The sequence below is a fragment of the Chionomys nivalis genome, chromosome 11 (genome assembly GCF_950005125.1).
Source record: "Chionomys nivalis chromosome 11, mChiNiv1.1, whole genome shotgun sequence".
Classification (NCBI taxonomy): domain Eukaryota; kingdom Metazoa; phylum Chordata; class Mammalia; order Rodentia; family Cricetidae; genus Chionomys; species Chionomys nivalis.
Genome location: NC_080096.1, coordinates 82,806,256 through 82,834,078, shown reverse-complemented (window position 1 = coordinate 82,834,078; position 27,823 = coordinate 82,806,256). Strand labels below are relative to the sequence as shown.

Sequence of the window (27,823 nt, the reverse complement as noted above, 5' to 3'; positions counted from 1 at the left end):
GACAAATGCAGCCAGTGGAACCAGTGACACCTCCAGTTTCACAAATGAAGTGATTTTACCAGCTGGGGAGAGGACCCTTACATGCTACATAGGACGATTAGTACATTTCTGCCCCTCAAACGTTTTTGCTCAAACAAAAAGATGACCTTCAGTCTCACCCTTTCCACAAACCTTCACTCACTAAGCTTTGTGCCAGGACTCAAAGCTAGCAAGGTGGCTCCAGAGGGTAAAAGTGTTTGCAATGCAAGCCTGAGACCCTGAGTTCAATTCCTGGAGCTGTGTAAAGATGGAAGGATTTGCACCTACATTCACACACATCACATACACATGCATACCACAATAATAACACAATTTAACATTTTTTATATTTTTATTGATTTTTTATTAAGCCCTACATTTTTCTCTGCTCCCCTCCTTGCCTTTCCTCTCCCTCTCTCAAGGTCCCCATGCTCCCAGTTTACTCAGAAGATCTAGTCTTTTTCTACTTCCCAAATTTAACATTTTAAAAAATAAGTTCTCTCTCATTGTCATGGGCCATATTTTATTCAGTAAATTTGTGAAACTGAATTTGGCTTCAATCGTGCAACAACCCTTTCAATACTATATCACTGTTCTCTCAAAATTGATCCATCTTTCCCATTTCATTATGAAAGGAAACTTTATTTCAGAGTAGCAAGTGCATTGTCTGAACTCATCAACACCCTCTCTGTCCCTCCCCTCCCCCCATTTGTTGCAGACCAGGATGAAAGAGCAGCTGAGCTCAGCAGGGAGCAGAATGAGAAAACCATCCGGAGCACACAGACTGCGCTCCGCAATTTCCGGGAGTTCCTCATCTCCAAGTACCCTTCCGAAACCAGAGAGATCTATGTCATCCCTTGCAAGGAGCTAGATGCCTACCTTGCCTCCTTCTTCGTGGATGCCAGGCAGAAGGATGGGTCTGAGTATGAACCCAATAGCTTGGCGAATTACCAGTGTGGGCTGGAACGGTACCTGAAAGAGCACAGGTATGGCTACAGCATCACCAGGGATAAGGAGTTCAAGCGGTCCCAGGAAGCCCTCAAACAGAAGCAGATTGAGCTCCGCTGCAAAGGAAAGGGAAACAAGCCTCACAAGTCCATGAAACTCACGTTTGCCGACGAGCTCATATTGCGGAAGAGGGGACTGCTGAGCAGGTATAACCCCGAGGGTCTGCTCAACCTTGTCTGGCTCAACAATACAAAAGCCTTTGGGCATTGCACAGGTTTCCATGGATCCACCTTGAAATGGGGCGATATCCGGCTCCGCGTCACAGAAACCGGACTCGAGTATTTGGAATGGATGGGTCAGGACACCAGTGATCTGAATGCCAAAACCAAGAGAGGAGGGACAGACTCACGAGTTTATGCCACCCAGCATGCCCCACAGACCTGCCCGGTGCAGGACTATAAGGAGTATGCCCAGCGGCGGCCCCCTGCGATGCGCTATGAGGATGCCCCCTTCTACTTGTCTATCAAGCCAGTTGTGAACTTGGCAGCTCTGCATTGGTACAATTGCCAGGCCCTTGGCAAGAACAAGCTAGCCAAGATGGTGAAGACCATGTGCGAGAAGGGCAACATCCCCGGCCGGAAAACCAACTTCAGTGTCTATCAGAGCTGTAGCACCTTGTCCGAGGCCCAGAGCAACCAGCTGGTGCTCATCTGCAACAACTTGAGCCAGCAGGCTGCCCAGTCGGTGGCTGGCCACTCCACCACCGGCAATTTCATTGTCTCCTCTTATGACTCTTCCTCAGACACAGCTTGATCAGGTGGCTTGCTCAAGACCTCACTTCACTTCGGTGTCCGTGTCCCATGAAACCACCATTGTATACTGCATTTCGTCGCCTTTCACTGCCCTCAGTGTTAACTTTATAAAATGCAAATCTATATTTTTTCTTTTTACACATAAGCCAATGGCAATAGTTTGGTATCACTAACAGTATTTATAGGCTTGAGACAAATAAGTGTGCTTGTTGTTGATTTCATATAATTGCTGTTACAGACTTGGCAAAACCATAGTGGTTCTCAGGCAACAGTAGAGGAAGAATTCCGTTCTTAAAGACAGAAAGGAAACCGAGAGTCATTCAAGACTCTGTTCTCACTCCTCCTCCTTGCCTCCTTCTGCTTTTAATCTCCTTCACAGATGGATTTATTTTTTTAATTTTTAATAATTCTTTATAAATCTCACGCAGAATGTTGCTGAGCTAGAGCAGATCCTGAAAAGGGGTATCATAAGCTCAACACCAAGTTATTTACATTCATTTTTAGTATAGAGTTTTAGCTCCTGAACCTCATTTCCACCATATATGGAAATCCTAGTGCTTAAAGTATTTTTCTTTGAGGGGGGGGTGGAAGGAGGATTAAAGGTGCCATTCTTTTTTTGCAAGATGTCTCATTTTTAAATAATATGCAAAGTCTGATACTGGGGGATGGGAGGAGACAGTTACATAGGTCATTTTTAGTGGTTGATTGGACCTGCATAAAATTTTCTTTTTCCCTAAGTCAGTGTAAATGAGTTTGATCATCAGATATACATGAAATTTTAAACTTTCAAAAATTTTGAAAATATTTCCAAGTGTTAGATTGTATATCGGCATAAAAGAGAAGCAGAAAATGCGGCCCCACTAACCATGTGGCTGCACTGCTGGAGACAACAACCTGCAGCTCTCTGTTCCAGTTTCTCGGCAGAACAGCCAGCTCTTCTCCCTAGGGGGCCGACACCCATTTTCAATCACAATATTTTGTTTCCAGGCTTAGCAGAATTCAAGGCATTCTTGAGTTTCTTCTCAACTAATAGAAGTGTATTTATCTGTGGTATTCTGTAGGTAGAATAATTTTGTGGTATTTGTTCCAGTCTTTGTTTTCAGGTCTTGAAAACTAGTAAATTATTAGTTAAAACAGTTCAGAATTCAAATGAATTTAGACATTTGAGCCACAATATGACTGAGTTGGGTTCCTTCCCATCCTGTGCAAACAGTAATAACTAAGAACTCTAAACACCATCATTGCTTTGTCACAACCGAGCACCCTGTTGGGGAGGGGTTTATTCTTCAATCCAACCTTATAACTCACATTAACTTGGAAGGTAGGTGGTATTTTATTATCGTCTGATACAAGGAGAAACATTTTTATCAGGGAGCCAAGCTTTCCCATGGCTACGTGGCTCTTTGCATCAATACATAGGAGACACATAGGCCTTTCTTCTAGGCTGTGATCTGTAGTGTAGAAGTGGCCAGTCTGCCAGGGCATTGGTGGGTAGAAGGAACATCATGAGCTTGTCCTTCCGAGAGAAGCATTGTTAAGAAATATATACAAGTATTATCTAAATCCTCTCAGCAACCTTAAAAAGAAAATCAAGTTATCCTCATTTTATGGTGAAGTAATAAGTCAGTTAGATGAAGAAAGAGTCTGTCTTCTCACCGAAGGCTTTTTGTGTTCACCTTTCTCAGTATGAGCTAGTTGTTGGTTTGGATGGTTTGAGCTAGAAATGGGAACAGCATCTTTCTATTGTCAAAGGCTATCTAGTTTAAAGGAATGCTGGGATGTTTCATGGTTACACACTATCCTCTAACCCACCTCCCCATTGCCTCTGCTTAAACACACAGCTGCTTTCTCCCAGTTCCTCTGCAAACCCTCTCCACTCTTGGAGTCAGACCCAGCCTAAAGGAACTTTTTTAAAGGTTGTTTGTTTTTATGTGGCATACCTGTCATTTTTTATCATCATAATTTTTAAGTCCTCAGTAATGTTGGAAACAGTTGATTTTGAGAAAAGAAAAGAAAAGCCTGCCACTGCACTGAACTGAGAGGATAGAATTAGGGAGTTCTGCATCCCTGCTGGTGTCCTGGAGCACTGACATAAGCATCTGCCCTGCCTAATCTTAAGTACTACCTTCTCATCAAGACCATTACATCAATAATGTGAATTACTTTTACGTACTTACGTTTTGCTGTGATAACTAACCAGACAGGAACACTGTGATATTTAGATTAAAACAACTTTTCGAAAAATGGCTTACTAGAAGAAGCATAGTCAATTTAGAGCTTCTTTAATTAAGTTATAAAAAGTTCATGACTACCTCTAAATTTTGTATTTTTATCTAAACAATACTGAGAACACACCACTGCCAGATGCCATTTTTATTACTTGGAATTTTAACTTAGAAAACTTACTCCACTCTGTGGCAGAGGTGCACACCAACATTTATCATGCTTACTAGGGATAATATGAATGTTTCATACAAAATATGTGTCCACTATTAAATATTTATCTTAAAATTTCCCTGTTCATTCATTTTCTCTTAAGTTATTGTGTTGTGTTCTGTTTACTACAGGGCTTCACCACATAATCTATCCTAACCCTCGTCCCTCCACATCCGGAGTGCAGGAAAGCAGCACTGTACAGAGTTCATTTCCCTAAATTAAAGTATTACCTGAACTACAATATATTGCCTGCATCTTTTCTGGTGTAGACTAAGTCTCTGGTTTTTTAGTTAGGTTTTTATTACTGCAAGCTCTGGTATTAACTAACATCCAGAGCCATAATATCAGTGAATCTACTGAGATGAAAATTTATGGCTACCTAGGCAAATATTTATTGAATATCAAGTTGGTGTGAAGTCTATAAAGGTGTATAAAACTCTTCCTCTTCTCAAAGAAAATGTAAAGACACTGTAATAAAAGTTCTACTTCTGAGAGCCCAGCGCCCTCGAATCCCGTGCTGACCTATCACTGCCTTTCACACTTCGTGCTCCTCCAGTCACTGAAGTCTTGAATATTCCAGTTTGCTGCAGAGTGTATCCCACTTCTTGGAGAATTTTTTAAATTATTTTTATTTTCTGTGCATTGGTGTTTCGTATATCTGTGTGAGGATGTCGTGTCCCCTAGAACTGAACTTACAGACAGCTCTTAACCACTGAGCCATCTCTGTGATTTGTTTCCTAAGAGATGTCACTCAGCTTGTCCCATTTATATTTAGTTTTCAACTATAAGTGGGGAGGCAAACTAACGCAAATCTGTAAGTATTGGACTCCAGTTGCAGACCATGGACCAAAGGGAATTGTTGTTTTCATGGGCCTTCTCCTTTAAATCCAGCTTTACTACTGGATCCATGCTATTGGTTTGAGATACAGTTTGTACTGTTTGACAGTTTGAAACATACCTTTACTAGTCAAAGGACTGAAATTTTATCAACATAATTAAGATTTTCTTAAGTGAATTTATTTAGTGGTTAAAAAAGGGGGGGGCTAGGTTCTTAAGAACCTGAAGCTGCTGCTAGCTCTACAAAGACCACAAAGAAAAAGAAAAAGTCCCAGAAAGCATCCCAAGAGGTTTAAAATGGGCATGCTTGGTGGGAGGGGCATACCTTGAAAGTGACAGTTCCTACCCATGATTAACCCCAATAAAAACACACAAAAATAAAAAATAAAGGATAGGTAAGTAGTAACCTATACTAGTAGCAGGGAGATTAGAAATGCAAAATGGGTTTCTTGTATTATCTTGACTTTTCTTCTGAAAAGGAAGCTAAGCATAAGAAATTTCACAGACATAATTTGCAAATTATATTTATCAGAATCAGTGGAGACAATGTCAAATTTTAAGGGTTTTTTTTTTTTTAAGAGTGCAGTGTAATCACTTGTCTTTTTATGAAATGTCTGTCTTGGTATGACACTGGAATTAGCATTTTTACCATTTTGCATTTATTTCAGTGGGAACTTTGAAGAAGTTTACTCGTTTGTGGTAGGTAGAATTAGGAAAGCATCAGTGATGTAGAACAGTTATTGTGCATACAGTGTTTTAGTGGCTGTTGATTCTCTGTGTTGTTACATTTTATAACTCACATACCTGTAATACTTTACTATTAATTTATAATTGATTATTTATATTGGATGTCTAGTACTAGTCCAGCCCGATTAAATTTATCTAACTGAACTTTTGTACCAATAACCTATTATGTTACACTTTTAAAATAGCATTTAAACTATAAAACTTTTACTTTATAAAGCATTTGTTATAAAAAAAAAATTGCCAAAACCCATTACAATTTCTATGCATTGTGAGATAATTGAGTGACTTCGGAGGTTTGCATGTTGTTCTAGATGCTCGTTCGCGGTGTTTATGACATTGCTGTGGAATCATTAACCGTCACTGCTACCACTTCCTATGGTTAGGCTGTACCACCCACATGTGTGTGTGACTTGAGAAAGTAAGTACTTCTTTTGAGCCAGCACTTAGTGCCTCTACAGAAGGAAATGCAGTTGTCATACAGTGCCAAACCATTATTTCATGTGTATCATTCCAGTCTAGAGAGCTTTCCTTCCACACACCTTCAAAAAAGGAAAGCAAGAATTCTGTTTTGTTTGGTTTTTAAGCACTCTGTCACCGAGAATTTTCTTTTTCTTTTAGACTTGAGCGTTTTTGCAGACAAAATAGAGTCCAGTAGACTGACAGTTGAGCAACACCGTCTCCTGATGTAGATGTTTGAAGTTGAATGGTGTAGCAGCAAAAGCCTGTGAGGCACACAAGTTATGTAGCTGGTCAGCGTGGCTTGCTATTAGAATTGCATCTATAAGAATAACTAGTAATTTCAGAGTTGGAGAGATGACTCAGTGATTAAGAGCATGTACTGTTCCTCCAAAGGACCCGAGTTCAATTCCCAACTACTACATTGGGTATCTGTAAGTCTACCTCCTGGCCAAAATGCCTGCACATAACACATAATTAAAAATAGTAAAAAATGAATTTAAAAAAAGAATAATTAATGATTTGATATAGTTTCTAATATCAACTTTTACATCTAATATTTCTTATGTCTGTGGAGTATATTTGGTATGTCCATCAGGTGTTTCATATGTGTCTGTCCAGTTCAGTTCCTAGTATTTCCTACTTGCCCCAGCAGTTCTACGCGCACTCTGATGACAGGAAAAATGCTGCTTCAACAGATTAGTTCTGTCTGCTGTACTTGATCAAAATTCAACATGGGGAAAATATCATTACAATCTTATTTATTCCCCTACAGTGGAGGTTGAACTGTCATAAAGAACCTTTTCACGCCGACATCCCCTTAGTACAGGTCTCCTCCTGTCCGTTCTGTCGATAATAATCATAAGATTCCGCCAATGAAGGATGATCTCCTGAATTAGATAGAGGCTTTTGTGTGGCTGTCAGAGGCATAGTGACAGCCAGTGCTGTTTTTGGACACATTGGTGCTGAAATTGCTGATTTAATTCTAACATTTTTAAAACTAATTCTTCAAGGCTCCTGTCACTTCTTTGCTTAGAGCAGTGACTCTTAACCTGTGGGTCATGACCCCTTTGGGGGGTTTGAGTGACCCTCTTACAGGGGTTGCATATCGGATACCATGCATATCAGATATTTACATTTTAATTCATTCAGTAGCAAAATTACAGTTATCAAGTAGCAATAAAAATAATTTTGCACTGGGGGTCACCACAGCATGAGGAACTATATTAGAGGGTCAGAGCATTAGGAAGGTGGGGCACCATTAGCTTAGGGCAAAGAAAGGCAGATTTAACTGTGAGCACTCCTGCCAGAATAATACTTTAAATATCTTCTCCCCCATGAGGTGTTGGAGCAATAAAAAGAAGCTGAGTCCTGCGTGGTGTGGAGCAGCACTGCTGTCGTCCAGCCCCAGAGCTACACCGGAGCATTTCTTGTTTTCTATATTGGGAGATTGAGTTAACAGTGGGCATGTGTTTGGATCCTGCTCTCAGATTCATTTTCTACCCTTGGATCTTCTGTTTTGAATCTCTCGCTCTGTCCAAGGCCTGTATGTCTAGAACAGCTTTTTGAACAAATAGTATATATACTTGGTAGGTTTTTAATTTATAATTTCCAGTTTTTCCCATAATTGTGAATATACTCATTGCTAAAGTTGAACATATAGTTGCCAGACCAGCCTCATGGTAAGTGACCATTTTCCTCTTCTGTACAGTAATGCAAACATTTAACTAAAATCCCATCGGCCTAGAGGCTGTGACCATACTTGGTCTTACCAGAACTGGTGAGGCCTAGTGGACTGGAGGCTATGTTCAACTTCAGTGAGGTCCTTTGTTTTGTTGTAAGTCATAGAGGTGTGTTTACACTTCCGTTTCTCTCATCGCTGAGAACTGGGAGAATAAAAAGACAGATTTGTCATTTTAGTCCCTGTTGTTTAAGACAAGGCATCTGCTTGGAAATGCTATGACCACAATTAATGCTGGGGGACGGGTCATGAAACTGGAGGGCTGTGTTGTCCTTCTGGGATGCATTTAGTTACCCAAGTTTGTCATCTCTCTATGCTTTCTAGCCACTTGGCTTCTATATGATTGATGTGGAAAAAAGCACATGTGTGTCTGCCTCACTCAAGTCATATTTTAAAACTTTAAAAAATAACTACAATTTTAATGGAAAAGGAACAGAGAAGGGTGGATTAAAATATGAGATGCTGTGTTACTGTGTGAGGTGGTCCTGCCTGTCGATGTCTGTGATAGGGAACTGGGACTAAGAGTATGTGGTGTTGTTTTGTCTCTTTCGCTGCTCACTCCTCTACACTAAGATGTCTCATCTCTGTCAGCTCACTGTTTTTGCTTCACAACTGTCCGTGTACTTGTGCTTTAAATAAAACTCTAGTTTTGTGTCCCAATGATTGGTTCCATTGTGTGTATAACGTTTGCATCTAATGTAGTGAGATTTTCTGTTTTTAATATTCGTTGATACAGCCTAAATTTCACAGAAATGAGCAATCCAATAAACTCAGCCCATGTGTGTCAATAATATCTATACTAAGAACCTGTTTAGTCATACTGTCTTTTCTGTATTTGGGCATGATGACCAATTTTTAGCTAATAAATTACTTTCTGCAAAAATAACTGTTTTTGTAACTCTACCAATTTAAAAAGCAGGCACAGTTCGGGGGAGGGGAATCAAATTGTTGGCCTGATAGACTGCAGTAGCCATGGAATGTTGACAATGTGTACGAGGTCAGGCACTCCACGCCTAACGACAGAGGGGACAGTCCTGGAAGAGGAAGTGTTCACGTACACAGCTGTTTACACAACCTTGTAAGGTTATACAGTTCTTTAGTAATGGGTCTGCAGCCGGTTAATTCTTGGGCTTTCTGTAGTCCTAGGCCTGCTTATGGAGCAGAATGCTCCACAGCTGAAAATCAGCTGTCTGCTGTTTTATTTATTTCTTTGCTTACTGTGGAAGGTGTGCAGAGAGAGAGAGAGAGAGAGAGAGAGAGAGAGAGAGAGAGAGAGAATGCCTATGGTCAAAGTCAAGTGATTGAATAGCTTTGAGACAGGATCTAGACCAGGAGCTCAACGTTTTAGCTCAATCGCCTACCTCTGAGCCCTCAGGATCCCTTTGCCTCTGTCCTCCAGCACTGCAGTTACATGTGAGCCACTGAACCAGCTTTCTACACGTCCTCTTGATATGTAGCCTAGGCTGCCCTCAGATTTGTTACATAGCAGGTAGACTTGAACAACTGACCCTCTAGAATCCACCTTTTATATATTGGGATCACGTATGCGAACACCAGGTCATATGGTGTCTGTATTGAAACCTCTGGTAGCCCTTTCTCTTTACTCCACAAAGGAACTTGATGCTTTTTAAATAAATACGGGTTATACTGATCTAAATACATAGAGGCAAGCTGGAGAAATGTTCCAGAAGTTAACAGCATGCCGCCAAAGGATCTAGGTTTGTTTCCTAGCACCCACAGAACTCATAACTACCTTTGTCTCCAGTCCCAGTGACCTGACACCCCTTCTGGCCTCTGCAGGCACCAGGTGCCTATATGATACACAGACATACATGTAGGTAAAACACCCACACACATTAAAAAATACTTTAAAGCTTGGCATGGTTGCATATGCCTTTAATCCCAGCACTTGAGAGGCAGAAGCCGGTAGATCTCTGTGAGCTCAAGGCCAGCCTGGTCTACAAAGCATGAAGTGGGACAGACAGGAAAACACACAGAGAAACCCTTTCTCAAAAAAAGATTACTTTTTTTTTCTTAAATATGTCAGTTCCTACGTTTCCTTATTTTCAGAAAAATGCTGTTAGATTCTCCATGCGTTGTTTATTACATTTAGGATGCTTGACATCATTCTTTGAACAAAATAGAAATGATTCCTTGGTTCATAATCTCAGGCATCTTGGTTGGGTTACTAAAATTATCTAATAAAAAGTATTAGGAGTTAGAGATAGATCAATAGTTAAGAGAATAATGTTCTTCCAGAGGACCTAAGGTAGTTCCAAACATTCATGTCAGGTGGCTCATGTTCAGAGGATCAGGCTCCTCTAGCGTCTGAGAGCACCTGTCCATATACCCACCCCACACATGTGTGACTGAGAGTGAAGCATTAAAAAGACCTAGCATCTGAAAATAGGAAATACAACCATTTTACTGAAATGTAAACCTACGTCATATATGAATAATTCACCAGTCTTCCAGCTGAATATTTCAAATGGAGGTGGGTGTCTCATTGTAACAGCCAGCAGTGTAGACAGTCTAACTATAAAGGTTATGCCTGTGTTTTCATAGTACTTCAAGAAACAAGAAACCCATCTTTAAATATGTTTGCAAGTTGTATATTTTTGATGAATCTTATTTTGCTGTGGGAAAAAAGATATTGGGATTCAAGTTGACTCAGGTACAAGTCATAAAAATTGTTTCTATTTTAAAATTTATTCATAATTATTTTTAAAAGGGATTTTATTTAACTAAAATGGTTAATATGTATAAAATAATGTTAAAGTTTTCAAAACAAACGCTGAAAATGGCAAGCATGGAGAGCAAATTTATTTTTAAATGGAAGCCAGCTTAAGTTTTATTTAACATTCTAGTGCTTATGACTACTCAAGCGATGCAGAGCTATTGCAAGTAAGGAGCAGACAGTAGTAGATAGAACATTGGAAAGATGACTCTCGGTGACTGCTACACAGCTAAGACTCTCGTAGCCTTTATTGGGAACATGGGTGTTCCACCATGCATCTTCAGGGGTGAGTATTGTTGAACAGTGAGAAAACACCTGCTTTAACGTACAGAGACTACTATTGGATCCCTAAAATAGGGACAGCAGAGGGAGGGAGATAGACTGAGGTTTTGGGGTCTCACTTTGCAGCCATGGCTGATCTCTCTGAGCTTTGCTTTCCTCCACCTCCCAAGTCCTGAGATGGAAGATATGCACCACCTTACCTGTGTGGACCTTAATATTTTAAAGTAAGTTGTTATTACTTTGCACAGATGTGGCAAGGTCTGTTTGAAAATATCTTAATTGAATTGTGGGGGTTTTTTTTAGTTTTTAAAATTTGCATTAACTTCTTATGCATACATATTTGTATCTGATAAAAATTAGGAGACGTTTTGAAGAGAAAATCTTAGATCAAATGAAAGGTTTTTTTCCTACATGGTTCTAAAATCCTAGTGAATTTTACACTTTGCAGAAGTAATATATTCACACTTACTTAAGGACTGGAAGTCCTATGGGACTAATAAATAACATGATATGCATCCTTTAGGACTTTATAAATGGGTTATAAACACAATTTAAGTTTTATTTTCTTGCTAAAATGGTATTAGACTGCACATGTTAAGCTTTTTTACTTTATATTTTGTGCACCTGTTTTCACACTACGGTGTATAAAAAAGGTTAGCACAGTTTTTAATGATAGCCTATAAATATGCATTATTTAATCTTTTCTCCAATAATAAGTTTTTGATAAACACCTTTATTATTACATAATTATTTCTTTTATATTGATTTTATTGAGCTATGCATTTTCTCTGCTTCCCTCCTTTTCTCTCCCCTCCCCTTGAGCACTCTCCCATGGTCCTCATGCTCCTAATTTACTCAGGAGATCTTGTCTTTTTCTACTTTCCATGTAGATTAGATCCATGTGTGTCTCTCTTAGGGTCCTCATTGTTACCTAGGTTCTCTGAGATTGTGAATTGTAGGCTGGTTTTCTTTTTTTATGTCTAAAAGCCATTTATGAGTGAGTACATATGATAATTATCTTTCTAGGTCTGGGTTACCTGACTCAATATGATGTTTTCTAACTCGATCCATTTGCCTACAAATTTCAAGATATCATTATTTTTTTTCTGCTGTGTCGTACTGCATTGTATACGACATTTTCCTTATCCATTCTTCAGCTGAAGGACATTTAGGTTGTATTCACGCTCTGACTATGACAAACAATGCTGCTATAAACATGTCCTTGTGGTATGATTGAGCATTCTTTGGGTATATACCCAAAAGTGGTATTGCTGCTTCTTGAGGTAGGTAGTTTCCTAACTTTCTGAGAAATTGCCATACTGATATCCAAAGGGCTGTATCAATTTGCATTCCCACCAGCAATTTTAGAGAAAATCAACAAAATTGATTACCCCACATCCTCTCCAGCATAAGTTGTCATCAGTGTTTGTGATGTTGGCCATTCTTACAGGTGTAAGATGGAATCTCAGAGTTGTTTAGATTTGTAATTCTCTGATGACTAAGGATGTTGAACATTTCCTTAAGTGTCTTTCAGCCATTTTAGACTCCTCTGTTGAGAGTTCTCTGTTTAGATCTGTACTCCATTTTTTCATTGGATTATTTGTTCTTTTAATGACCAATTTCTTGAGTTCTTTGTATATTTGGGAGATCAGCCCTCCTGTACACATATCTTGTCTGATATGGAGTTGGTGAAGATCTTTCCCCCTCCTGTAGGCTGCCGTTTTGTCTTGTTGACTGTGCCCCTTGCTTTACAGAAGCTTTTCAGTTTCAGGAAGTCCCGTTTATTAATTGTTTCTCTCAGTGTCTGTGCTATGGGGGTTACATTTAGGTCTCCTGTGCCAGTGCATTCAAATGTACTTTCCACTTTCTCTTCTATGAGGTGCAGTGTGGTTGGTTTTATGTTGCGGTCTTTGATCCATTTGGACTTGAGTTTTGTGCATGGTGATAGATACGGGTCTATTTTGATTCTTCTACATGTTGATATCCAGTTAATTATGCCAGCACCATTTTTTAATATGCTTTCTTATTTCCATTTTATATTTTTTTGCTTCTTTGTCAAAAATCAGGTATTCATTGGTGTGTAAATTAATATCCGGGTCTCCGATGCAGTTCCATTGGTCCTCCTGTCTGTTCTTATGCCAGTACCAGGCTGTTTTCAGTATTGTAGCTCTGTAGTAGAGTTTGAAGTCAGAGATTGTGATGCCTCCAGAAGTTCCTTTATTTTACAGGATTGTTTTCGCTCTCCTGGGTTTTTTGCTTTTCCATATGAAGTTGAGTACTGTTCTTTCAAGGTCTTTGAAGAATTTTGCTGAGATTTTGATGGGCATTGCGTTGAATCTGTAGATTGCTTTTGGTAAGATTGCCAGTTTTACTGTTAATTCTGCCTACCCAAGAGCATGGAATATATTTCCACTTTCTGATGTCTTCTTCAATTTTTCTTCAAAGGTTTAAAGTTCTTGTCATACCAGTCTTCCACTTGTTTGGTTAGAGTTACTCTGAGATATTCATGCTATTTGTGGCTATTGTGAAGGGTGTTGATTTTCTGATTTCTTTCCCAGCCCTTTTATCATCTATGTACAGGAGGGCTACTGACTTTTTTGAGTTAATATTGGATCCTGCTACATTGCTGAAAGTGTTTATGAGTTATAGAAGTTCCTTGGTAGAATTTTGGGATCACTTATGTAAACTATCATATCAACAGCACACAGTGAGAATTTGACTTCTTCTTTTCTAATTTGTATCCCCTTGATCTCCCTTTGGTGTCTTATTGCTCTGGCTAGGACCTCAAGAACTATATTGAATAGATATGGAGAGAGTGGACAACCTTGTCTTGTTCCTGATTTCAGTGGAATCACTGAAATCTCTCCGTTAGTTTGGTGTTGACTGTTGGCTTGCTGTATATTGCCTTAATTATGTTTAGGTATGTTCCTTGTATCCCTGCTCTCTCCAAGACCTTTATCATGAAGGGATGTTGTATTTTGTCAAAAGTTTTTCGGCATCTAATGAGATGATCATGTGGGTTTTATTTTTCAGCTTGTTTATATGGTGGATTACTTTGACAGATTTTCGTTTGTTGAACCATTCCTGCATCTCTGGGATGAAGCCGATTTGATCATGGTGGATGATGGTTCTCATCTGTTCTTGGATTTGATTTGCCAGCATTTTATTTAGTATTTTTGCATCAATGTTCATGAGTAAGATTGGTCTGTAATTCTCTTTCTTAGTAATGTCCTTCTGTGATTTGGGTATCAGGATAATTGAAGCCTCATAAAAAGAGTTTGGCAATGTTCCTTCTGTTTCTATTGTGTGAATAACTTGAGGAGTGTTGGTAGTAGTTCTTCTTTGAAAGTTTTGTAGAATTCTGAGCTAAAACCATGTGGTCCTGGGTTTTTTTTGATTGGGAGACTTTTGATGACTGTTTCTATTTCTTCAGCAGTTATAGGTCTGTTTAATTTGTTTATCTGGTCTTGATTTAATTTTGGTATGTGATATTTATTCAGGAAGTTGTCCATTTCCTTTAAGTTTTCCAATTTTGTCAAGTACAGGTTTTCAAAATATAACCTAATGATTCTCCAGATGGCCTCCATGTCTGTCATTATGCCCCCCTTTTCATTTCTGAGTTTGCTAATCTGGATATTCTCTCTCTGCCTTTTGGTTAGTTTGGATAGAGGTTTGTCAATTTTGTTGATTTTCTCGAAGAACCAACACTTTGTCTCATTTGGGTTTGTCAATTTTGTTGATTTTCTCTAAGAACCAACACTTTGTCTCATTGATTCTTTGTATTGTTTTCTTTATCTCTATTTTGTTGATTTCAACTCTCAATTTGATTATTTCCTGCCATCTAGTCCTCGTGGGTGAGTTTGCTTCTATTCTAGAGTTTTCTAGTGTTCAGTTAATTGACTAGTGTGGGATTTTCCCAGCTTCTTTAGGTAGGCATTTAGTGCTATGACTCTCCTCTTAACACTGCTTTCATTGTTTCCCGTAAATCTGGGTACATTTTGTGGTCATTTTCATTGAATTTTAGGAAGTCTTTAATTTCTTTCTTTATTTCTTCATTGACCCATTGATGCCTCTGGTGAGCATTGTTTAATTTCCATGTGTTTGTGGGCTTTCTGTAATTAGTGTTGCTATTGAATTCTAGTTTTTAGCCATGGTGATCCAATAAGATACATGGGGTTATTACAGTTTTTTGTGTCTGTTGAGGTTTACTTTGTTAACGAGTATGTGGTCAGTTTTTGAGAAAGTACCATGAGATGCTGAAAAGAAGGTAAGTCCATTTGAGCTATAACATCCGTTAGTTCCCTTGTTTCTCTGTTAATTTTCTGTCTGGCAGACCTGTCCAATAGTAAGAGTGGGGTGTTGAAGTCTCCCACTATTAGTATGTGGGGTTTAATGTGTGATTTAAGCTTCATTAGTGTTCCTTTTGCATATAAGGATCCCCTTGTATTGGGGGCATAGAGGTTCAGTATTGAGATTTCCTAATGATGAATTTTTCCTGTGACTAATATGAAATGTTCATTTTTGTCTCTTTTGATTGATTTTAGTTTGAAGTTTATTTTGTTAGATGTTAGGAGTGCTATGCCAGCTTGCTTCTTAGGTCCATTTGATTGGAAAAAATTTGCCCAACTCTGAGGCCATGTCTGTCTTTGAGATTGAGATGTTTTCCTTGTATGCATCAGAAGAATGGATTCTCTTTTTGGATCAAATTTGTCAGCCCATGTCTTTTTATAGTTGAGTCCATTTATATTAAGGGATATTAATAACCAGTGATTCCTAGTTCCTGTTCTTTCAGTTTTTGTTGGTGGTGATGTTATTGTTTGTTTTTTCCCTTCTTTGGAATTTGCTGCTGTGAGAATTTGCTATTGTTTGTGTTTTTGTTGATGTAACCTACTTCCTTGGGTTGGAGTTTTCCTTCTAGTATCTTGCGTAGGGCTGGGTTTTTTGGCTAGGTATTGGTTAAATCTGCTTCTATCAAGGAATATCTTGTTTTGTCCTTCTATGGTGATTGAAAGTTTTGCTGGGTATAGTAGTCTAAGCTAGCATCCGCGGTCTCTTAATGTCTGCATAACACCTGACCCTGACCTTCTGACTTTCATTGTTTCCATTGAGAAGTCAGGTGTCATTCTATAGGTCTGCCTTTATATGTTACTTGGCCTTTTTCCTTTGCAGCTCTTAATATTTTTTTCTTTATTCTGTATGTTTAGTGTTTTGATTATTATGTGACAGGAGACTTTTTTAAAAAATCCAGTCTATTTGGTGTTCTATAAGCTTCTTGTATCTTGATAGGTATATCTTTCTTTAGGTTGGGATTTTGTTAAATATATTTTCTGTATTTTTGAGTTGGATTTCTTTTCTTTGTCCTATTCCTACTATTCTTAGGTTTGATCTTTTCATGGCATCCCACATTTCCTTGATATTTTGTGTTAAACTTTTGTTAGTTTTAATGTTTTCTTTGACCTATGAGTCTGTTTCCTCTATTGTATCTTCTGCACTTGAGATTCTCCCTTCCATCTCTTGTAGTCTGCTGTTTATACTTGCATTTGTGGTTCCTGATCATTTTCTCATGATTTCTTTTTTTTTTTGTAATTCCCTTGGCTTGTGTTTTCTTTCTTGTCTCTATTTCAGTTTTCATGTCTTGAATAGTTTCTTTCATATATTTTATTGCTTTTTCTTGGTTTTCTTTAAGGGATTGATTGGTGTTTTCCGATTTTTTGTTTGTCTTTTTCTTTCTTTCTTTAAGGGAGTTTCTCATTTCCTCTTTAAGGGCCTCAAACATTCTCATAAAGTTATTTTTAGGTCATTTTCTTCTGCTTCATCTATATTTGGTTATTCTAGTCTTGCTGTTGTAGGGTCACTAGTTTTTACTGGTGTCATGTTGCTCTTTGTGATACTGCATGTGTTCTTACCCTGTCTACCCATCTTGTCCTCTGATTGGTGTGGTTGGGGCTGTCTGTGACTCTGGTGATCAACCTTCCAGGTGCCAGTGGATGCAAGTGTCAGGTGGTTGCTCCTCATGGTGCGGTCAGTGTCGCGGTCCCAGTCAACCCACTCACTGGTCACTCCGTGTTCCTGGAGGTTGCTCGGCTCTCGGGGTTTGCTCTGCAATAACAGGGTTCGTTTAGGCCTGCTCCCATGGAGATTGCCTTCTTGGGGCTCTTTCTGCTTTGGGCTCTTTGCTGCCTTGGGCCTGCTCTGGCAGAGGTGGCTTGCTCAGGCCTGCTCTGGCAGAGGCTGCTGGCTCGAACCTGCTGCAGCAGATGTTGCTGCCTCAGGTCTTCTACCTTCTACCTCAGAGGTCGCTGATTCACACCCTGTCCAGCAGAGGTCTCTGGTTCAGGCCTGTTCCCTCATCGGTGGCTCCCTTGTACCTGCTCCTGGTCCGGCAGAGGTCTCTGATTTACCTGCTTGTGTGGAGTTTGCTGCCTCAGGTCTGTTCCCATAGATGTTCCTGGTCTGGGCCTGCTCCTGTGGAAATCCCTGTTTTGGGCCCAGCCCCACAAAGATCTCTGGCTTTGGCCTACTCCCTCAGTGGTCCTTGTATCTGCCCGAGAGGAGTTCACTGCCTCAGGCCTACTCCAGCAGAGACTGGCTCAGACCTGTTTCTGTAGATATCCCTGGTCTGAGCCTGCTCCTGCAGAGTTACCTGGCTTGGGCCCAGTCCTGCAAAGGTCTCTAGCTCTGGTCTACTCCCTCCGAGGTCGCAGAAGTCTCTGGCCCACACCCTCGGAGGTGCCAGCCTTGCACCTGGACCAGCAGAAACTGCTTTGGCGCATACTTATTTCTACACTTAGTTAAAAAGCTTCAACGAAAGTATGAGTGCCGACATCATGGAACATTGCCAATAATGCAGCTTCTTCCCCGTATTCTACTGTATTTAGATTCATACATTTTTTAAGTTTTTGACAGTTTAAGTGAAATCCATCTGGTTTTCATTCTGGTGTCTGGCTGTTATTAATGTGTTTCAGTATTTGTGTTTCTTCTGTGAATAATTGTCATTCTGAGACCATTTTCTAGTGAGTTATCTTTTTCTCATTGATTTCTAGAAGCTCTTCTTATATCCCCATTGTATATGTATTTTACACATTGTATAAGTATTGTCTACTGTTTGACTTATTGCCTTTTAAGATTCCTTCATTGATGATGTCTGATCTGCTCATCTGTTTTTATACTTTGTGAGTTATGTCACGCTGACAAAGGCTTTACTTCTCACTCCCCAAATTACCCAAATCTTCTCCTTTAAAAAAAATTATTCTTAAAAAAAGAATCATTTAGAAATGTGTGTGTGTTAAAATATGAGTCAGTTTGTTTCTTTTTCTGATAGCAAATTAATTGAAATAAACTGTTTCTTGAAGAGCCTATCCTTTGTCCTGCAGTAAGAATTTGAGTCTTGGCCAGGTGGTGGTGGTGCACGCCTTTAATCCCAGCACTCAGGAGGCAGATTCAGGTGAGTTCAAGGCCAGTTCCAGGACAGGCTCCAAAAGCTACAGAGAAACCCTGTCTCGAAAAACAAAAAAATAAAATAAATAAAAATGAGTCTTTATTGTGTGCCTGGTGTGTATCTACACCAAAGACTGTTTTTTTACTAATAAGTGACAGCTTCTTTTAATTTGGGGGTTTCTGTCTGTTTATTTTTTAAAACAGGGTCTCTGTGGGCCCTGGCTGTCCTGGACCTTGCTGTCGATCAAGCTAGCTTTGAACTCACAGAAATCTGCCTGCCTCTCCTTTTAATTCTTTTTTTTTTTTGCAAAACAAAAAAACAAACAAACAAAAAAAAAAAACTCCTTTACTCTTTCTACTAAGCTTTATAATTTAGCCTGTCCAGTATCCATAAAGAGGATTTAGGTTAGAATTATAGTGAATTAAAGATTACCTGAGTAATACCTAATTGTCTCCCCCCCTTTAACCAGGAGCAGTTTTTGATTTTAAGGAGTTTTGGATGGTTTTCTTATTGAATTACACAGAAATAAAAAGCACAGATCATTAGTATATAGTTTAGTGGATTTTTCTAAAGCAAACATTATTACAACTCTCTCCCAGAGGAAAAAGAACATTACCTGAATCCAGAAGTTTCTCTTTAGCTCTCCCTGTTGTTACCTCCCAGGCTACTCTATGACCATGGAGTCATTTTATGTTTTTTAATTACTTGAGTGGCCTTTTCAGTACACCCTGTCATGTGCCTTCCTTTTCTTAATATATGTTTGTGGGATTCACTCATGCTTTGCACATAATTTATTTCTCACTACTGTTATATGATAATTTATTGTTAAATGTTTTGTAATTTCACATGCAGTTGGTATTTTATGGACAAAGGACAGCCTCCACTTTTGAACTATTTATTATACTGTTAGACTTTTGTAAACATTTATCTGTGCATTTATATACATATATATATATGTATATGTATACACTTATATTTGGTGTGTATATCCCTTCTGGGGATATAGAATCTGCTCTTAAACACTAGCAGATATGGTGAATTTGTTTCAAAAGTGACCACGGTTGTAATCTTGCACCAGCAAAGTGTTCCTTATTAACATCTGATATTTCTTCATTGAAGATGTTTTGTTCAGTGAATGTTAATGTAGGATTTATAGAATATTACTAGTTTTTTATGAGGCTCATTAAAGTCTTGTCCTTTTATGTGTGTGTATGTGTGTGGTACTGGAGCGTACGTATATGTGTGTAGTGCCCTCAGAGGCCATTGGACCCCTGGAACTGAAGTTACAGATGGTTGTGAGCTGTCTGATGGGTGCTCTGCAGGCATAGTCAATGCTCTGCATTGATTATCCATCAAACCATCCCCCAGTGTTGCCCATTTTTCATGGTAAATGTCTTTTCCCATTATGTGTCTTGTCTTTTTCACTTCTTAATGATGCGGGGTTTTGTTTGTTTGGTTTTTAGTGTTTGCTCTTAGTTTTTATGGATCCAGATTCTCAGGCTTTTACTTATGTATTGATTTGTTATACTACTTAAAAATATTTGTCTACTCCAAGGTCGTAGAGCTGATTTCTTATGGTTTTATTGTGTTCTGACTTTTGAGACAAGGTCTCGTGTACCGGGCTGGCCTTGAACTCATTTGGGATTGTTTTATTGTTTTTGTTTATGGTGTGAGCATATGGTGAGCATCTAGTTGCTCCTGTATCAGCTGTTCTAAAGCCTGCAGCTTCTCTTAAGTTAAAGGCCATTGTTTAACCCATATTGGTTTCTCAGTTAACCATTTTAAGGATAGGGCCATTGGGACCTCTAAAGGTTTGCTAGTTGCTTTGTGTTCTTGTACAGCCTGAATGGCTGGTGACCTTTGTTTAAAATACCTTATAATATCTTTTGCAGAAACATGAGTTTTGGGGACTTCAGGAATATTAATCTGGGTATTCCATTGCTGCAATAGGTCATGACCCCATATTCACAGCAATGTTAGCTACACATGGCCTCAGCCTTCCTTTCCGTCCTTGGGGCCCTAAGTATTCAACCCATCTTGTGCTTTGTTTCACTTGAGGTAGGGTTCCAGTTCCTAGGAATTGAACAGCTGCCTTGTGAAGATGCCAATTTGGAAGCCAAGATTCTGGAGTAATGATAGTCATGTCTGTACCCATGTCTAGTAATTCCTCAATTACCTTGTTATTTATGCACACTCTTAGATTTGGTCTGTATCACTTACAAAAGTCTGCCAAAATATACGTTTCCTATTTCCTACTGGAGTTTTTGATTTATCCTCCATGTCTATTCAGTTATCCAGAACAGTATTTTTACAGTAGGCACAGAATTTTTTAATTTTCCTGGTGAGACATGTTATCCACAGTAACTGGGGATGACTGGACCATGTTTGACATGGAGGCCTGCGAGAGGCTTCCCAGGGAGTTTCCTGATGGTATTGGGTTGTCTTGTCTCTCTTTTGTTGATCTGCATTCATTGATCCAATGTTGACCTTTGCCACACCTCCTACGTATTCCAGAAGGCTGAGACGGCCTGTTCTTGCCATTCCTAGAGGAGGCATTATTCCTAGGAATTCTTGACTACAGTTCCTTTTCAGATGTCCTATTTTACCACAGTTAAAACATTTGGCCTTTGGATGTCTCCTCATACCTTTGGAAATTGCTTCTCCTACCCAAGCTTCAGTATTATAGTCAAATGTCTCAACGTTCATTGTATGCAGGATCCATTCACCCATTGGTGCTGATCTGACCTTTTAAGGTCCATAGGTCTTTTTGCATTCTAAGTTGGCATTTTCCAAAAACAGAGATTCAATAAATACTCGTCTAGCTTCTGGGTCTGTCACTCCTCCTCGTAAAGCCTTAGTTAATCTTGTAAAAAGTCACTAATATTCTCTCTGGCCCTGTTTTACCCTGGTATATGATTCATTTTTATTACCTGGTTTCTAAATTCTATCCCAAGCATTAAAGCTGCTGTGCAGTATAGGGACAAGGTGTGTTCATTGTAGAGAGCCTGGTCCTGAGGATTGGAGTAATAGCCCTCACCAAGAATTTGATCTTGGGAAGTCTCATCCTTTTGCTTTTCCCCGTTTTTCTAAAATTTTTGCCTCTTCTCACCAGTAGCATTTCCATAGCAGCTGGGGTTCATTTCCTAGGACCGCTGAGATTAACTGAAGCCCATTGTGTGGGGTAGTCTTATCTCTTGAAGCCCACATTTTCACCACTTCCCTAACAAATGGTGAATGCAGGCCATAAGATACTATTGTCTGCTTGATTTCTTTTAGATCGCTCATACCTCTAGGTTGTCATGTATATTCTTTGAATACCTTAGGGTATTTTGTGGCAAATGGCTTCTCAGAGGATATTACCAGATAGGCAGCTAAAACTCTGGGTAAATCATCCTGGACTCTGGCATATATCGATGAGTTTAAACCCTGTCCTTGTACCTTTTCTCCCTACTCATCAGTTTCAATAATTTTCTCAATTTTCAAATATTTTTACCACTGCCTTTTGTAAAGTCAGAATCTCCTGTCCAGTGTTCCATTCTAATGCCCTCATTGAGGATTCCAAGGTATGAAATTTGTTCACTGAAGATAACTTCTCATCCTTGGACATAATTTTGATGGCATGCATATTGCTTTCCTGGAGAGATACCTTATCTGTTAACCTATCATAATTTTTCAATAGATTGATAAATTTAACAGTATGAATTCTTTCAGATAATGTCTCACCACCATTCGACATTGATTGGATTTTTGTCTGTCAAATTAATGTTAACTTTGTCAATAGTATTAATTTTTTCAACTGTTCATTATTAGTCTATAAAGACTGTATCATTTCTAAAAGTGCCTCATTTTTGGCTCTGTTAACAAACCATTTTCTTAATGATAAAATACAAAAAACAAAACTAATTCCCAAAATCAAATAAATAGATGTATAAGGAAAATCATATATGCCTTGCAGAATGCCATACATAGTATAAGCAAAAAGGTTATTAAATTCCTGAATGGTAATATTGTATCCCATAGTATAACTTTCAAATTTATTAATTTACTTACCGCCATTAGATTTCAGTAAATTGTTGTAGGTGTAATAATCTTTATTGACCAGCAGGTGGCACAGTACTGTTCGCACTGCATTGGTTCCACATGTTGGTGCCTGGTTAATGCTGACAAATATGCTTTGCTTGACAAATTTAGAGCAATTAAATCAATTCCATAAATGGAACAAGGAGCCCAGAGCTCATGAGAAGGGAACACAAACCAGAAGCTGTGCAGGTCACTGTGCAGCAGGAAAAGTGGCAAGCGTGGCGGGGGGGGGCATGAGCGAACCTGAAAAATTGCCAAGTTGCCACAAGGTAGCTCCACTGTGGCTGTGGTGGAGTTTGGCAAAAAGCCACTTAGTAGGTGAAATTAAGCCAGGCAGGTGGGGGTGGGAGACCTTCTAGGTCATGGACCTTTTGGATCTTTTTTTGGCCTATCCCCATACGTGTGGAGTTAGGATTCACATGGGCACCAGATGAAGATGGAAGTCACCAAATAATCTCACACTAGCTCAGAATTGGATATAATAAAGGCTTATTTATTTAGGGGTAGACTCACTGATCACTGTCCTCTGCACGAAGAGGAACAGGAACCAAATTCAGAAGCCGTGAGTGAGAAAGAGTGCACGCTTTATGTCGGAATTCATAGTATGAGAGGCCATAGTATAAGTGGTGTGATGACTTAGTCTACTCTCTGAAGTAATTTCTTCAGCACTAATAGAAATTCCATATTTATTGTTGAGGGTTCCCACTTGATACATTTGGACAAAACTCACTTCTGCAGGTAATATTGAACACAAAGCTAAACTAGTGGAGTTCAACTAGCAGTAGCGAGGATGAAGTTCTCATAAATAGGTTTCTCCTCACAGGGCTGGAGAGTTGGCTCAATGTTTCCAGACCACATGCTGTTCTTTCAGAGGACCCAGGTTCAGTTTGCAGCACCTAGCTTGTAGCTATTTTTCTTACTGAATGTTAGTCCAAGGAAATTTGGAGAAACCGGATGTCTCTAACATGATAAAGAGTTATCCAAACTGTTCTCACTGAGATTGTGTCATTACAATACTTGAAACCGTTGCTGTGGGGCCAGAGCATGCCGTCAAACTCGTGTCTAGAGCCTGGATCTACCTCTTGCTAGCTCGTGGTTTCAGCAGTACACTTCTTGCACAGTGATAGTTCCTTGGTAAATATCTGATGCGTGTATGAGCCATTTCCTTGTCTGTAAAACAGGTGTGGTTGTGTACTTGTTTACTGATTACACACAGGTTTTAAAGATTGGCACATAATAGGCTTCCATTGATGTTAGGTGTGTGAACCAGCTCCCAAATCATGACACAGAGACTTCTTATTAGTTATGAATGCTTGGCCTAGCTTAGGCTTGTTTCTGGATAGCTCTTTTGACTTAACCTATCTCTTTATTTTCCTTTTGCCTCGGAGGTTCTTACTTTTCTTCCTTCTGTATTTCTTACTTTAACTGCTTCTTGTGTCTGCTGACTGATGGCTGCCTGGCCTCTAACCCTGGATGTCTCCCTTGTTCTCTCCTCCTTTCCTGTTCTTCCTACTCTCTTGAGTCTAGGTTTCTCCTCTTGTTTATTCTCTTTGCCTGTCAACTATCTATCCTTTTCCTGTCTCGTTATTGGCCATTCAGCTCTTTATTAGATCAGTCAGGTGTGTTAGGCAGGCAAGGTGAAACAGCAACACCTCTTTTCATAATTAAACAAATGCAGCAGAAACAAATGTAACATACCTTTACACAGTTCAAGTAATATTCTGCAGTATAATCAAATGTAACACATCTTTGTCTAATTAAAATAATATTGCAAGCCTTTAATCCCAGCACTTGGGAGGCAGAGGCAGGCGGATCTCTGTGAGTTCAAGGCCAGCCTAGTCTACAAGAACTAGTTCCAGGATAGGTTCCAAAGCTACAGAGAAACCCTGTCTCGAAAAATCAAAAAAAAAAAAAAAAGTGATGCCAACACCATCCAAGCACAAAGAATGAGAAGGCAGATGTGACACATCAAAAAGGGAGGCCCTACTATTCAGAAAACTTCTAAAATTGACAAGAGTGTATTGAGGGCCTAGAGAGATGGTTCAGTGGTCAGGAGCCCTGGTTGCTCTTTGGAGGAGCCCAGTTTGATTCCCAGCACCCACATGGCAACTCACAACCATCTGTAACTCCAATACCGAGGGAATTCGATGCCCTCTTCTGGCCTCCATGAGCACCAGGCATGCACATGGTACAAAGATAACATGCAGATAAAACACCCATACACATAAAGATAAACAATTTTTAAGTACGTTTATTAACCTAAGGGCATTTCTCAGCTTTGGGTAGGTGTGTACCAGAGGATTCTGGATCCCCAGGGTGCTTGAAGTAAGATACACAGGAGATCCTCAGTAGGCACCACGAGACTTAAAGTTGAAGTGAAGGCAGCTCGTGGACTGCACTGGCTTATCTTTTTGCTGTCTCACTGAAGCCTAGCCCGTTTCTGTCTGAATCTACATTCCTCAGAGGAACACTTGGTTTTACCAGACTCCAGAGTGTAAGGAAAAGCCAGCTAATGGTTATGGATTTGGTTTCTTTTTGGCAATTTAAACTTTTTCTGAAACTCTTATGAAAGTGAGCCTACCCTGAGTATCCTTCCTTTTACTAATATTGCTTCCATTTGATCTTTCATTCTGATTTAAAATTAGTTGAAAGTTTGTGCAATCAAGGCTTAAATCAATTCAACTCTCCAACATGTGTCCATGTGCGTGGGTGTGGGGTATCAGTGTGCATGCTTCATTCCTTCTAGGAAGGGGTTAAGCGGATTGTAGCTCCATATAATTCAACGCTAATCCTGATGGCATACAAGAAATTTGAAGCTGTGTATTAACAGAGAGATGGCAAGTCTTTATGTGAAGATGATTAACCTTCCTCCCTTTCCTGTGACCTTCCCCCTTTCCTGTGACCTTCCCCCTTTCCTGTGACCTTCCTCCCTTTCCTGTGACCCTCCTCCCTTTCCTGTGACCTTCCCCCTTTCCTGTGACCTTCCCCCTTTCCTGAGACCTTCCCCCTTTCCTGTGACCCTCCTCCCTTTCCTGTGACCCTCCTCCATTTCCTGTGACCTTCCCCCTTTCCTGTGACCTTCCCCCTTTCCTGTGACCTTCCTCCCTTTCCTGTGACCCTCCCCCTTTCCTGTGACCTTCCCCCTTTCCTGTGACCCTCCTCCCTTTCCTGTGACCTTCCTCCCTTTCCTGTGACCTTCCCCCTTTCCTGTGACCTTCCCCCTTTCCTGTGACCCTCCTCCCTTTCCTGTGACCTTTCCCCTTTCCTGTGGCCCTCCTCCCTTTCCTGTGACCTTTCCCCTTTCCTGTGACCCTCCTCCCTTTCCTGTGACGTTCCTCCTTCCAGGAAATCTTTTTTAATTTTCCTACTTCTTCTCATTTTTTTGCTGCTGTTAATAGAAATGGTATATTTTCTAGTAAAAACTTTAGAGTTTTTTAGTATTAATTCCATCCTATTATTGAAATGTTTTCCAGTGTCAGCTAGTGCACATGGCCAAGTGATCAGGGTTAGATACAAGACATGGGTTCTTGTACACGTAAACAGTCTTTAGACTGGGTCTCACTGTACCTCACTATGTACACCAGACTGTCCTCAAGTCCATAGAGAGTACTGGGATTAGAGGTGTGCCCCACCACATCTGGCTAGAAAATTTCACTTCTTAAGTGTCTTTTTGGAGTTCTTTTTAATTTAATATCACCCCACAATGAAGCTTACTAAGAAGGGAATGGCAAATTATTATAATGTTTCTGTTGTTTTTGTTTCTAGCTTATTCTACTAAACTCAACAAGTTTCCTGTATTTAATATTAATGATGACTTGAATGATCTGTGTACCAGTGCAGTGAGCCCAAACACCACCAAAGCCACGAGGTATGCCCTAAATGTGTGGCGCTACTGGTGCATGACCAACGGACTCAAAGACCACACGGACATCACCAAGGTAAGGGATGCGTGAGTGTGCGAATTCTTTTGGCTGACTTCACTGAGCTTCCAAGTGCCAGGCACCCTGCTAAGTGCTGTGCGGAGCATTCAGGGAGGAACATGAAATACACAGAAAATTGTTCACAGAACCAAGTAGAATTTAGAGAGTGTGAGTGTATATTTGTTAAAGTATAAAGAAAAATAAATTAAGCCGTATTTCCAGGAAGAGGTAGGAGTTGTTACAACTGGAAGACGAGACCAGTGGAGCAAGTGGTGTGAGAAAGAGCAAACTGTACTGGGCAGAGCCGTTTGCTACAGAACCAGATGTTGATGATTTTTAAGTGACAAGCTCAGAGTTTTGTGAACCCTGGGAAATTACTGAAGTTGTTTGGTTTTCCATACTGCAGGATCTGATTGTAAGAGCTGTAGGTATAGCTGGATCAGGTATAAAAGAATCCACTACAGTTTATTTTTTAGAAGTAAGGAACATTAAAAGTGGTATTTTAAAGAAACTAATTGAAAGTTATGAACAAAACAGTTATTTAGTATTCTTGGTCCCCAGACTTCCCCTTCTCAAGTATTTGAGATTTGTGTAGGGGACATGGGTACAGCAATTCTGAGCCAACTGCTTGTATCCATTAGGCAGTTGGGATTGTGAGGTTTAAAATGGTGGAAATGATAAGCTGGAAGCATAGATTTAAAGGTCTCACAAATGGAGGCCATTAGCTGAAGCCCAAAGGCAAGGAAGATTTCAGAGTTTGGGTGATGTATTTAAGGAGTCAGTAAATGCTGAAATAAAAGCTGGTTTCCTCTTTCTGGCAGCATGTGTGTTAAGTAGTGTAAGAGGCTTTTCTGTTTCACATGAAGATGGGGAGTGCCCTGGGGGTGAGGGCAGAACTAGAAGTCCAGGAGGGAAGAGGCAGCAGGACATCTGAGGGCCTTTGGGTTCCTAAAACTAGGTCAGGGGGCTAGTGAGGTGGCGCATTTGGTAAGTGCATGCCATGAAAGCAAGAGGAGCTGAATAAAGAGCCCCAGCATCCACACTGCAAAAACCTGGCATGGTGGGTGCCCAGAGTTCCGAGGCCAGTCCTTGGAGCTGGAATCAGTGAAAGACCCTGCCTCAAAAAGTAAGATGGAGAAGTAATGAGGAAGATACCTGATGTCTACCTATGGCCTCCACATACATGCACAATCTCATGCATGTGTACACACACACACCAGAGACAGAGAGAGAGGGATTGGTTGAGTGCATTGACTCTGGCTGCTAACAGAGTCATGTGTTAATGGTCTTTCCAGGGAAGCATCCAGAATCTAGGCACTAAGGGTTTTGGGCAAATGCAGATCAACTGAGTAGGTTTTTGTTTTAAACATC

At 39.9% G+C, this 27,823-nt stretch overlaps 1 protein-coding gene across 3 annotated transcripts in view; it reads left to right on the top strand.

Moving 5' to 3' along the window:
- The window catches only part of Kiaa1958 (KIAA1958 ortholog), a 183,065-nt gene that overhangs the window by 135,879 nt on the left and 19,363 nt on the right, over positions 1 to 27,823 (top strand). The window contains exons 3-4 of one of the 3 annotated variants that reach the window (XM_057783837.1): positions 737 to 820; positions 26,298 to 26,470. In XM_057783837.1, coding sequence (XP_057639820.1) covers positions 737 to 820; positions 26,298 to 26,470 — 257 coding nt within the window. Of the gene's footprint in view, positions 1 to 736; positions 1,780 to 26,297; positions 26,471 to 27,823 lie in introns of those variants that run through there. The other 2 variants (XM_057783836.1, XM_057783835.1) reach the window with 2 other exon arrangements.